Below are 13,024 nucleotides of genomic sequence, written 5' to 3'. Positions count from 1 at the left end.
CAGGACCGTCTTAGCTGGCTGCTTCACTGGCGGTGCAAGGGGGCTGGAGGATAGGGGTGAGCCCTGAGGCCACTGACTGTTCTGTGCTGGTCTGTAAAGTCGGGTAGAGAATGCTTGCTTGTCTTTGCTTCGATTGCAGCTGTATCACGTAAGTATTGGATACAAGTCAAATTACTGATACTTCTTCCTAATAAAATTTTCCCCAATATAATTCCTGTGCAATTACTAACATTTCCTCATCGTCTGCACACCCCAGACTCTCCAAAAAAAACAACCTGTGAAGAGGGAGGGCATGTTTAGCAAAGCCTTTCTGAAAGCAGGTGGCCCCAGGGAAAGGTGGACCCAGCCTGAGTCTGAATGCTAGTTCTCTCTGGGAAGGTGAGATTTTAACTGGTCTTTGCTAAGCGGGTGGCTCTGAGCAGAGAGGCTTCTGGAAGCTAAGCTGTGTCATCCGCTCAGGCCTGCGAGCACCACCTGGAGGCCAGGAGCTCTGCGGGGGCGGCAGGCCTGGGGCCAGAAAGCCAGATCAGGAGACAGACATCTATCGAGTGGTCACGGAAGGGAAAAGTGCCAGGGAAAGGCACCCCAGGTGTAACAAGGGGGGTCCCGTTGGGGAGGCCGCCCTACCTGCGTGAAGAGGTCCAGAGCCTTGTGCAGGTTGGCGTACATGCCCGTGGGCGGCTCGTTGGTGATCTTGATGGCATTCTCCAGGATGCCCTGGGGGATGATGTGGCTCTCGGGGCTGGGGGCCGGCTCGGCACTGATGAACACGCGATAGTCGTCGTGGCTGCCAACGCTGTACCGCTCCAGCTTCTTGTCCAGGGTGCTTAGCCACCGGGCCACCAGGTGGATGTTCTGTGTCCAAGACCAGGGCTCAGCACCTGCATGCTCCTCCCCAGGACAGGCCCCTCCGCAGCAGCCCCCGCGGCCCCCACTCTGCCATCTGCCCTTCCCGGGGCGCTGGCCACGCTGGGTCATCTTACCCGGTGGCTGAGGCCCCGGAGTCGAGGCTGGTGCTCAGTTGATTAAGGGCCTGCAGCCTCAGTGAGTCCTTCCCGCCCTCCACCCAGCATCAGGGCTGAGCATGGTCCCCGACCCTCTGAGAGGCTTGGGTGGAAAGCAGTGACCTGGAGAAAAGGCTACCCCCGGGCATTGTTGGTGGGATTGTAAATTGGCGCAGCCCCTGTGGATAGCAGTTTGCAAGTTTCTCGCAGAAAATGAAACATAGAACTATGTTGTGACCCAGCAATCCCAATTCTGGATATTTATCCAAGAAAATGAAAATGCTGATTCCACGAGATACGTGCACCCCTGTGTTCACGGCAGCATTATTTACAGTTGCCAAGGTGTGGAAGCAACCTAAGTGTCCGTCAATAGGTGAGTGGATAAAGCAGACGTGGTGTAGCAGAAGCACAGTAAAGCAGGAGGGAACGGTGAGCATGGGATGGGATGAATATGTGGGTAAATTTTAAAATATCTCTGTAACAAGCAATACTGTATCATGGGAATTAAAATATAAAATCAGAGTGCATGATAATATCACAAAAGATGTGACATACATATTTATGTGTACACACACACACACAGGAATATTACTCGGCCCTCAAAAAGAATGAAATTCTGCCATCTGCAACAACGCGACCAGTCCTAGAGAATATGCTTCAGTGAAAGAACTCAGACAGAGAAAGACAAATACCGTATGATTTCACTTACGTGTGTTACGTGTGGAATCCAAAAAACAAATGGACAAACATAACAGAGTCCTAGATAAACAGGTGGTTGTCAGAGGGGCGGTGGGAGGAGAGAAATGGAAGGGCGATCATGACGTGCCGATTTCCAGTTACAAAACAGATGAGTCATGGGGATGGTGGGGAAGGTGAGGTAATGTCTTTGGTGACAGATGGTAACTGGACTTGCAGTGGGGGTCGTTTTTGTAAGAGAAAATGAACTAAGAGAAGGACTTGAACCCAGGGTCCCCACATGGGGCCAGGCTAGGCCCTGTGGACTGAGGTCCTCCCTAATGCGGGGTCTGCCAAAGCCAGGGTGGGCCTGCAGTGGGGCCAGCGGGAACCAGGGTGGGGGCTAGGACAGGCTGCAGGGCCAAGTAGGGGCGGTTGAGCCAGCACAGGGGAGGAGGGGGGATGTCTTTCTCACTGTTGAAGGATCCACACTTGCATCACCAGGACAGCGGTGACGCCCCAGGCCACCTGCTGACCAGGCGGAGCCGTGCTTGGTGTGGGATACTCCTGCCCCGACCCCTCCTTCAAGGGCTGCAGGAGTCCCAGCCAGGCTGGTGAATGCGAATCCCTTCCTGCCAGTCAATCCTCTCGGGTGCTGAGGCCTGGGGGAGCCCTCCCCCCAGGGGCACGGGCGCCCCCATCCCCCAGGGGCATGGGCGCCCCCATCCCCCAGGGGCACAGGAGTCCCCATCCCCCAGGGGCACGGGCGCCCCCATCCCCCAGGGGCACGGGTGCCCTCTGCCCCGCACCTGCAGGATAACCCAGTGTCCGTTCTCTGCGGCCACATCCAGGGCATTCTCGGCCACCACCTCTTGTCCCTGCCCCAGGGACACGTTATGAAGTTTCCCGTTGTCTATGGTAAATCCCAGTTTTTTCCCTGAAGGAAAGAAAAACAGGAAAAGCACGGGGACGGCTGAATGACAAAAACAGAGGTTCTGTGATCCACAGCTTGGAATTCCATACCCTCCCTCTTTTAAAATTTGACATAAGGTCAAGCGTACCACTTTGAAATCCATCTTGATTAGGGATGTGTCATAATTCGCAACATTGTGCAACCGTTTCTCTGGTTCCAGGACATTTTCATCGTCCGAGGAGGAGACCCTGTACCCATCCCACTGCCCCCACCCCCCAGCGTCTGGGCACCACTAATCTGCCTTCTGCCTCTATGGATTTGACGTTTCAGAGACAAGGAATTGTAGAACATGGCTCCTTGCCTCTGGCACGTTCTCTCTGCTGTCCATGTTGCAAGGGTGGGTCAGCACTTATTTTTTTTTATTGAAGGATAATTGCTTTACAGAATTTTGTTGTTTTCTGTCAGACCTCAGTATGAATCAGCCACAGGTGTACATATATCCCTTCCCTTTTGAACCCCTCTCCCAGCTCCCTCCCCATCCCACCCCTCTAGGTTGATACAGAGCCCCTGTTTGAGTTTCCAGAGACAGACAGCAAGTTCCCTTTTGGCTATTTTACATATGGTGATGCAGGTTTCCCTGTTACTCAGACTATACGTCTCAGCCCTCCTCCCCTCTCCTTGTGTCCATAAATCTGTTCTCTCCGTGTCTCCACTGAGCTTTTCATGGATTCACCTCGGTAGGATCAGCCATTCATCAGCTGATGGATCTGTGGGCCAGAAGATCTGCCCTTTGGCCGCTGTGAGAGCCGGTCCCTGTGAAGTGTGTGTTTGGGAATATCCCCGGGAGTGGGCGTGCTGGGCCCTCCGGGTTCTCCATGTGACTTAGGGAGGGACCACCGGCCATCTTGCGGTCCCAACAGCAGTGCATAGGACCCCGGCAGCGGTCCTTGCTGTGTGTCAGGCACTTGCCCTGCTGCTGGGAGCGGAGGGGCCCCTCTCCGTGGTTTTGACCTGTTACGCTGCCTCTTGCAGGCCACACCTACCCAGGGCTTCCACGTCCTTCAGGGGGTCGACCCCCGGGGAGAGGATGAAAAAGATGGGGGTGGAGGGGCTGCTTTCCTCGTAGGACTTGGAGAACTCGACGCTCCGGCCCTCCACAAACTTGCTGCCCATCTTCTCCTCCACAAAGTTCCTGAGGGGACAACGCTCGGTCAGACCCCAAGGGGAGGGCCTGTTTCCCTGGGGGAACTTCCTGAGGCAGAGAAGGGTCTCTAGGTGGAAAGCCAGTTTCTACCAGGGCCTCCTGTAAGCAGGGAGGCCATGTGTGGTGTTGGCTTGGGGTGCCCCTGGCTCCTGTCCACCCGCACCTGGACAGGTGAGAGGCTCTCGCCCCCACTTTCAAAGATGTGCAGGGTCAGCCGGGCCGGGACTCAAGGTGCCACGGCGTCCAGGTGACCACACTTCTGCTCCCAGGGAAGGGGCCTGTCCCTAGAGACTTCCTGCTTCCCGCACACTTCCTGTCCGCTCTCCAGACCAAGGCAGCAACAAGGAGCAAAACCCAGACCCATCTACGGGTCCTGGTGATCTCCCAGGGGTCTGCGGAGGAAGAACGTGTGCATTAGAGCCGCCTCGACAAGCTCCAAGGACCATAAAACATGCACCACCGGGAAAGTCAGAAAAACCCCAAATTATCTTCACATAAGCACCTCTCTCTTCCAAGCCCCAGGCTCTGTGTTGACCCTGATGAGGCTGGGGTCAGTTGAGGCCCCTCTTAGGGTGACCCTGGGCTTCTCATCTTGGCTTTCTGCCCTTCTCTCTTGACCACAGCTGGCTGAACTTGCTGTGTCTGAATGAACCACAGGAGCCAAACTTACGTCCAGTATGGTCTTAAAAAGGACGATGGTGGCCTCCTTAGGAGATGACTCCCAAGGGGTCAGTGACTTGAAGCTCAGAGCATCGTGAAGACTCTCAGGTGGGCCTGGTCACATCCCTTGGAGTCAACAGGGAGTTTGCAGGTGGGCACCAGGTGGGGTTTCCTACTCCTGCAGGAGTGACAGCTCATTGCACCCTACCCCCTCCCCGCAGTCTGGCCTTTACTGGCTTCTGCACAGACTCTCAAGTCGTTGCTGACCCCAGGCTGGCGGGGGTTCATGCTCGGTGCTGACCCCAGGCCGGTGTGGGGTCCTGCTTAAGGCCTCCAATTGTGTTCAGTTCCTGCCTTTGAAATTGACCTGGAACATCACTGTGGGGATCCTTGCCCGGGACGGATGTCCGGGAGGTAGCATGTCCCGCCCCGGGGCAGGAATGTCACGAGCTCACTGCTGCTCCTGACGTGGCCGGGCCACGTGGTCATTCTCTGCGGATGAATTGATGACACAGAACAGCAAGTGCCTGGTTCTGGTTGGGCTCTGCTGCTCTGGTGCTGCGTCCTGGACACGTGGGTACCAGAGCCACCCCCAGCAGCCTGCTTGGTGGCAGGTGTACAGATCCGGCTGGTGTTTTGGGGGGCCTGATGTCAGCAGCCCGTCTGCCATGGGCGAGTGACCCTCCTGGGGCCTGTGGACGGGAGGAGGGAAGGCCCTGGGCTCAGGGGGTTGGTGGAGGGCTGAGTGAACTTGGGTGGAAGGCTCTGGGGTGCCTGGCGCCCAAGCTCTTGCCAACTGTGTTGTGACTATTAGCTGTGGACTTGGACCTGGATCCCTTTGCTGTTGAGCTCCGCTCCCCTGTTTCACTGGGGAGGTGAGTCCGCTTTCCTCGCCTCCATCACAGAGCATGACGGGAGCGCCTGGCATTCACGGTCGCCCATGCGGTCCTGGTGCCCTTTCTCCCGTGTGACTTGGGTGACTCACGAGCGCTCTGGGGGCAGCGGGTCTGGACACCCACGTGTGCTCAGCTCTCCCGGCGGGCGGTGTCCCGAGGCAGGGTCAGTGCCCTTCCCCTTGGTCTTCCCTAGACTTTGCCCACCCTTCCTCTGGCGCTGAGCCCAGGTGGGTCCTGTTCTCTCCCTGGACCTGCTTGGCACTCCCTTGTGACATGATGTCTGGCTTCACTCTCCCTGCTTCCTCCTGCACCCAGAGCCCTTTCGGGTCCGTTCCTCTTTGGTCCCAGGAAAACAAAACAGAAATGAACTGGTCTGTGAGCCACCGGTGGGTGTGAGTCATGCCTTTGCTTTGTCAGAGGGGAATTCTATGAGGGACGTGGGCGTCTTTTGGGAAATCTGGTGGCTTTCAGGCCACTGGGACAAGTGGAAAACCAAGAAGCCTCTCTAAGAGAACAGGGCCTGCTTCGGTCCCTCCTTTCCCCATGACACCGTGGCGGTCTGCCTAGGTCGGTGTGGATGTGTTACAGCGGTTGCTATTCCTGGAGTCTTTCTGTGCTCTGAGTGAAAGGAACCAGGAGCTGAAACTCAATGGTTAAGTTTCCAGTCCTGGAGGCGGTTCAGGTCCAGGGAGGCTGCTCACAAAATCACAACTGTTCCCTTTGCAAATGAGCCGTAAAAACAAAAGATTTACTTGATGTCCAGCCGCTGAGGCCATGCACGTCCTCTGATGCTGATGGCTCTGCCACTGTTCCCTCCCCACGGCATCCTACAAGGACCCCGTGTGGTTGTACTGGTCATTAGCGCCCAGGCTTTTTTAAAAATCTTGGTGGCAGACCCAGGGAGTCTTGTCTTCCTGTCACTTAGCTCGGGGCGTTCTTGCCCAGGGTCAGGGGAAGAGGGGAGTCCCGTGGCCACCTTTGGAGACCCCAGTGCTCCGAGAGCTCAGAACGGGGATCAGTAGGCGGGGTGGGGGTGGTAGGGGCCCGGGGTGGGACGCTCACTTGACGGCGTAGGTCATGCGGTCAGGCCGCATGCATCGCACCATGCACAGCTTCTGCAGTGCTGTCTTGTTCTTCCACTCCTTGGGGAAGATCTCCTTTTCCGGGGCTTCCGATTCCACCAGCTTCTTCCACCGCTTGGCGGACCCCTCGATGTCATTGTCCAGGTTCTTGAACTCATCCATCTCCGAGAGGGCCTGGGGGCAGACCACACTTTCAGCTCTCCCCTGTCCATCCCAGGGGGGCACGCTACCCCTAGGCTCTGGGAGATACCTGACCGATCAAACGATGAGCTGCTGGGGGCTGGAAGCAAACCAGAGAAAGTGCTGGGACGAGGGAGGAGAAATCTGATGGAGGGACATGACTCTTGGCCGCTTTTCTGGATGGGGGGGCTTTGGAATGGGGCGGGCCCTGCTCATCCCAGGGGACCGCCTTCCTCTGGTCTTTTTGACTCAGGCCTTGACACTTTGGACACTTTCCTGGAGGTGAGTAGGGGGCTTAGTTTGCCATCTGCAGAGGTGTGATGATGGAGCTGCTGTGACCCAGTAGGACGGCAGGGGCCCCGTGAGCTGGCAGGCAGCCTGTCACTCCCCAGTCCCTCCCCATTCTCCTGAACGTCCGGCTCCGAGGGCCCTGTAACCATGCTTGGGCTGAGAGAGCGAGGCAGGGAGAGAACGTGGTGTTCGGGGTCTGAGACCAACCTTGATGCCACCCCAGCCCTGGTGCTGCAGGAAGTCCACGGGTGACACGACCCCGGCCTTGAACGGGAACCGCAGGAGGAAGTCCAGCTCCACCGGGTTCAGCTCCTTCTTCATGGACAAGACCTGAGAGGCGGGGGGCTGGCTTAGCTGTTGTCCCACAGCTATGCGGGGGGCAGGGGGTGCGGGCGGACAGGGGCGCACGCCCCCCCACTCACAGGGGAAACACTGACCAGCCCCTCTGGGGTCAGCCCAGAGCTTGGTCAGCCCGTCGTTTGTTTTTATCAGGTTGGCCAAAAAATTTGCTTGGGTTTTTCCCTCCGCTTCGACGGCTTCCATCAGGGCACCTTCCCTGGGATGAACTCAGGGGTGTCCCACAGCAGTGCCTCAAACCCATCGATCACCAGGAATGGTGTTAAAGTGTAGGCTTAGAGCCACTGGGTCTGAGCCAGAGCCCAAGGCTCTGCATCTCCAGCACCCCAGAGTGTCCCCTGCATGCCCCCACCTCGCCCCTGGGGGCTCCTCATGATGCCAGGTCCCAGGGCACCGAGGCCGGACATTACCTGAAACGCCACCTGTGCAAGGAAGATGAGCTTGTCCCGCTCGAAGAGCCCGCGGGCTGTGTACATGTACACCGAATAGGTGATCTCGTCTGTCAGGTTGATCACGCGCTGTTTGACCTCATCGGCGGGGGTGGTCTTCTGGATGGCCTTCTCGAACACCACGTTGAAGGCCTGCAGGTGTCACCAGAGGCGGGGGCTTGGGGATGGCCCCTGAGCCTGCTCCACACCGCCCAGGCCGGCTCTGGTTGGTCTCCGTTGGGGGTTGGGGGTACTGCTCGGACCCTCACTCCCTGGGCTGGTGCTGGTCAGACCTGGCGCCCCAGCTCGCGCCCCTCACACCTCCAGCCCGGACCCCGAGGGCTTGCAGCCCTGGGGCTGGAGGCAATCGCACCTTGAGTGAGAACTGGTAGATGGGGTTGATCTTGTTGAGGTCGTTCAGGATGAAGTACAGTAGGGACGCCCTCGCCGCGGCCGGCCGGTAGTTTTCTCTCGCCTCGTTGATTTTAACTTCTGTGATTTTTGCCTCTTGCACCTTGAAACAAACAGTCACAAACCAAAGTCACTTAGGGTGGAAGACCTATGTAGACTTTTCTCCAAAGAAGACAGGCAGATGGCCTAGAGGCACATGGAAATACGCTTACCATTGCTGATCGTTAGAAAAAATACACATCAAACCCACAACGAGGTGTTCACCTCACACCAGACAGAATGGCCTTCATTAAAAAGCCTACAAGTCCTGGAGAGGGTGTGGAGCAAAGGGAAACCTTTGCTGCCCCCACTGTTGGTGAAATTGTAAGGGTGCAGCCATGATGGAAAACAGTACGGAGATTCCACAGAAAACTTGAAATAGAACTACCATATGATCCAGGAATCCCACTCCTGGGCATATAACTAGACAAACTATAATTCAAAAAAATGCATGCATCCCTTTATTTATAGCAGCACTATTCACAATAGTCAAGACATGGAAATGAGCTAAATGTCCATCAGCAGATGAAGATGATGTGCCTGGTGGGCATCCATGACCCCGACCCTGTCCTGGGGCCCCTGTGAGGCTGTGACTTCTCTTCTCAATGACCATCAGCCCACCTGCCATGCCTACTGTGTGCTATGGCTGGGGGTACGAGGGGGTGGGTCCCCAAGATGTTTTCTTACCTTCTCCTCAATCTCACTGGCCGTGTGTTTGGTGGTCTCCAGGTTCTCCACTAAGGCAGTGTCTCCCAGAAAGTTCCCTGATGCGGCCGACAGCCGGGCCAGGAGAGAATCTTCCAGCTCTTTCAGAACAATCTTAAATTCATTCTGGGACTTGGTGAGATTCGCCTGCAAGAGGGGCAGAGACCCGGGAAGGGAACTCAATTGCCAGCATGGCCTGGCCTCCCCATCTTGGGGGGCTCGGGAGTTCAGAGCCTCTCGACAGCTTAGCCGAGGCCCCTGCCGCCGCCTGTCATGGGCAGTTGTGCAGCAAGGGTGTGGGAACCGCAGTGGGAGATGTGGGGGCCGGGGACCCCTGTGAGCCCACAGGTGTGGCTCAGACAGCCCAGGAGGGGACTGGTTACACTGGGGCTGGTAGCAAAGACATTCTCGAGGGGCAGGAGTTCAGTGCTTTGGGGCATCCGGGGCACCGCTGTGGACTCCTGTTCTCTCAGTGAAGTTGTCACTTGATTTAGAATCAGGTTTGGGGGTAGCTGGGGAGGAGGAGTGACTCATTCTGTGTACAAAGCACACTCGGTGTGACAAGCGGGGCCCCTTCACCTGCCCCCTCGGTCCGAGCCGCCCGCCCACCCTGCTCCTCCTGTCTGCGTCACACCTTCAGCTGCTCCAGGTCCGGGCGCTCCTTCGCCACCACGGCGGCCAAGAGCTGGTCCTCCAGCCCATCCCTGGTGACCAGGAAGTTGATCAGGGTGCACTGTGCCTGCATCTCGGGCTTGTAGTGGGGGTTGAAATACTTGGTGTGCAAGATCAGGCGGAAGTTGGGGTGGTACTCCACCTCCTTGTCGCCGATCTTAATGTACCTGTGGTCGGTGGAGGGAGGTGTTAGGAGGGGCCCCCCGACCCCCGGTGACCTCGGGACAGCGGCACAGACTCCCTCAGGACTCCTGCTAGCCTGGGAGGACAGTCCCATCTTCTAAACGAAATGTTTCACTATAAAGCTGCTTAGAATGAAGGTCTTCCAGAAGCCATCTGCACAATTTCGCACTTAACCAGGAAACCATTTCCCTCTAACGCACATGAAATGGGGACTTCCTGGTGGCCCAGGGGTTAAGAATCTGCCTTCCAAAGCAGGGGGCACGGGTTCGGTCCCTGGTCGGGGAACTAAGATCCCACATGCCGAGGGACAGTTAAGCCCTCGAGCCTCAACTAAGATCGGATGCAGCCAAAATAACAAAAGGAAAAAAAATTAATAAAAATACAAACGCACAAAATCATGGTGTATTGTGTCGGGATTCACCCTGATGAATAAATAATCTGAAACTTGGGAAAAAAGAAAACAGAAGACCTTTCCTCCTTGGGGTGCCACCGGCCTTTCTAGAGAAGGCGCCTGCTCTTTCTCTGGCTGGTCTGTTCTGGTCTTACAGGAGAGTTCACTTAGCCCTGGCTGCATGTCTTACTCATGTGGGAGCCTCTGAAGAAGCACTCGGGCCTGGGCTGCCCCTCAAGGCCATTAACGTCAGAAAGACACTGACCCCCAGATTCAGAGCACCAGGACATCCGGGAGCTCCCTGGGTGAATCTGATGAGCAGCCGGGAATGCAGGTCAGCTTGCCCTTGGTAGGGACTGCTTCTCTCTGGATCCCCACTCTGTTTCCCCCTTTCTGGCTGAGCTCACATATTTTTTGGGGGGGCTCTAATTTCACCCCGGGCATCACCACTCAGGCCAGGCCTTCCTCAGAGTCTAGCACATCAGCCAGCTAGCTAGCTGCTGCTACTGCTGCTAAGTCACTTCAGTTGTGTCCGACTCTGTGTGACCCCATAGACGGAAGCCCACCAGGCTCCCTGTCCCTGGGATTCTCCAGGCAAGAACACTGGAGTGGGTTGCCATTTCCTTCTCCAATGTGTGAAAGCGAAAAGTGAAAGTGAAGTCGCTCAGTCGTGTCCGACCCTTAGCGACCCCACGGACTGCAGCCTACCAGGCTCCTCCATCCATGGGATTTTCTAGGCAATAGTACTGGAGTGGCTTGCCATTGCCAGCTAGCACATTTGTCACCTCTATTCTGGGCTTCTGCCTACACCCCTGCATTTATAGGCGGCTCAGGTCGACTCCGACTTTTATGTTTTTAAAGCCGATTTGCGTTTTTATGTTAGAGAAGTAACATCAGCTCGGTGCGTCAGCCACTGAAAGGATAAACAGAACGCGGCCCATCCACAGAATGGAATATTAAAGAACGAAGTATGCATGCTTACTACAGCTCGAAAAGATACTCAGAGAAACCAGGCGTGGTTTTACTTATATAAATCTCAGCTGAATAGGAAGAAATACTAATACTGGCTCAAGATTTGCAAAATGCATGAAAACAGGAAAAAAGATGGCCACGAAGGACGGCCGTCTGCAGGCAATTGCTGAGCAGTGTTGCTGCAGGTCTTCCTCCCTAACTGGGATATGGACCCGCCACTGCTCTCCCAGCGGCCCCTCCCAGGGGGCCTCCCTGCTCACGCTCGTCAGCGTGTTGCTGAAGCCCCTGAGGCTCCAAGGAAAGGAGAGGCCCTGCCCTTCCTCCCCGTCCGGAGGCCAGACCTCGGCGCTGAGGACCATCACGTGGGGGAACCTGTCACTCACTTTCCCTTTTTGATAGTGTTCCTTCCCAGCAGGGGGTCCAGAACGGGGTCGATGGTCTCGCCAATGTTCTCGATGAGCAAGGTGTCCCCTTCTGAGATGGCCTGCTCGATGATGTCCAGGTAGCTGTGGGCACAGCACGAGGTCATGAAGGCTCCCGGGCCCGGTGACCACGCAATCGCGTGCTCCGGGAGGGACGAGAGAGGTAACTGAGGGGCCAATAGTTCGTTCCTCTCCTGAAGGGTCCTTCTGGAGGGGAGCGCAGGGCTGTGTAAATCACCCCCAGGTGGAGAGGTTTGAACATGGAGCTGCTTTGTGGCTGCAGAGCTAAACGTTCACACATCTGCATTTCCTCTCACTGCCCCGCACCCTGGGAAGGCTCCCCAGCAGCTGTGTTATGGGCACGGCTTCTCATCTATGATAAGAGATGGCAAGACGACTGGCCGCAGCCTCCCAGCTGGCCAGTGACCGGGCAGGACCGCTGCAGGTGGGAGCTGAGGTGTCAGCGCTGCCCCTGCAGGAGTGGCAGCGGACGGGGAGAGGGGAGCAGCGAGGTTGGTTCCTCACTGTCGGCGCTGTTCCCTGGGGTCTAAGAACTAAGAAAATCCACCCTACCATGGGCCAGTGTTTGTTTCCAAAGACCTGTCCCTTCATTTAACAAGTGAAAGGCTCTGAGTGGGCTTCGCAGACTTCTGGCCGAGCTAACGGGCTGGCCACCGCCTCTGGAGCCCCCGCCCGCCCACCGGCCCTGGTGACCACGCACCTCTTCTGTCCCAGACGGATGGCCTTCAGCTCGCTGCCGTATTTGTTTTTGATCCACTTGATGCCCTGCAGCTGGGCGTCCACGATGAGGGGCCAGCGCTCCGTGTTGCACAGGATGGTGGCGTTCTCCGTGGACATGCGGTCGCTGGGGAGCCCCTGATTGTTCCAGGTGGCTACGTCCGCGTCGTCGGTCAGCAGGGTCAAGGGGTCCAGACCCTTTGTGATGGGGATCGGGACCTGCCGAGGCGGGCGGTGTGGCCTGACTCACCGCTCGGTGGGAAGTGGCTCTCTGAATAACACGTGGGCCGCAGGGGCAGATAGCCGCTCAGAGCAGCTTGGGACCCGGCCAGAAAGGATGTCAGCATCGTCCTCGCTGGGCCCCCTCTGCACCCTGGCTACCCTACAGCCTCTGCCTTGTGCATCGCAAGAGCGACGGTGAGACCTGGCTGGGTCTGCCCTCCCCTCCCCCACGGACCCCCCCAGACGTCCTGAGTGATGAACGCCACGGGACCTCTTACCTTTAAATGGTTTATGTAAGGGACCCAAAACCTCTCCATCAGCTCGTTGCGGTACTTCTTGGTGAAGTAGCCCACGTAGGAGACGAAGGCGGAGATCAGCAGGACGTCCCCGCACAGCGTGACCCCCTGGCTTTTGAAGTTCTCCACTGACTCGGCCCAGCGGACGTTTTCTGATGCCAGTCCTCCTACCAGCCTGAGGTGGGGGCCGGGGGTCAGTGGACGAGAGAGAAGCCCGTGCTCCCGGTGGGAGAGAGGGCGGGCTGGAGGACCGGGAAACGTGTGCCTCCATCTGTACCACGGA

General features: G+C 57.0%; 1 protein-coding gene across 1 annotated transcript in view; it reads right to left on the bottom strand.

Moving 5' to 3' along the window:
* DNAH17 (dynein axonemal heavy chain 17) overlaps positions 1–13,024 on the bottom strand; it is a 120,533-nt gene that overhangs the window by 7,264 nt on the left and 100,245 nt on the right. The window contains exons 63-74 of the mRNA XM_055408447.2: positions 12,724–12,916; positions 12,207–12,442; positions 11,447–11,569; positions 9,480–9,684; positions 8,828–8,992; positions 8,064–8,204; positions 7,673–7,843; positions 7,113–7,235; positions 6,415–6,608; positions 3,636–3,784; positions 2,489–2,616; positions 628–855 (exon numbers count right to left, since the gene is read on the bottom strand). Of these exons, the coding sequence (XP_055264422.2) occupies positions 628–855; positions 2,489–2,616; positions 3,636–3,784; positions 6,415–6,608; positions 7,113–7,235; positions 7,673–7,843; positions 8,064–8,204; positions 8,828–8,992; positions 9,480–9,684; positions 11,447–11,569; positions 12,207–12,442; positions 12,724–12,916 (2,056 nt within the window). The remainder of the gene's footprint in view (positions 1–627; positions 856–2,488; positions 2,617–3,635; positions 3,785–6,414; positions 6,609–7,112; positions 7,236–7,672; positions 7,844–8,063; positions 8,205–8,827; positions 8,993–9,479; positions 9,685–11,446; positions 11,570–12,206; positions 12,443–12,723; positions 12,917–13,024) is intronic.

The sequence above is a fragment of the Moschus berezovskii genome, chromosome 20 (assembly GCF_049115385.1).
Source record: "Moschus berezovskii isolate FMDL1 chromosome 20, NW_MosBer_1.0, whole genome shotgun sequence".
Lineage (NCBI taxonomy): Eukaryota > Metazoa > Chordata > Mammalia > Artiodactyla > Moschidae > Moschus > Moschus berezovskii.
The sequence above is the reverse complement of the archived record's forward strand: the minus strand, read 5'-3'. Positions and strand labels throughout refer to the sequence as shown.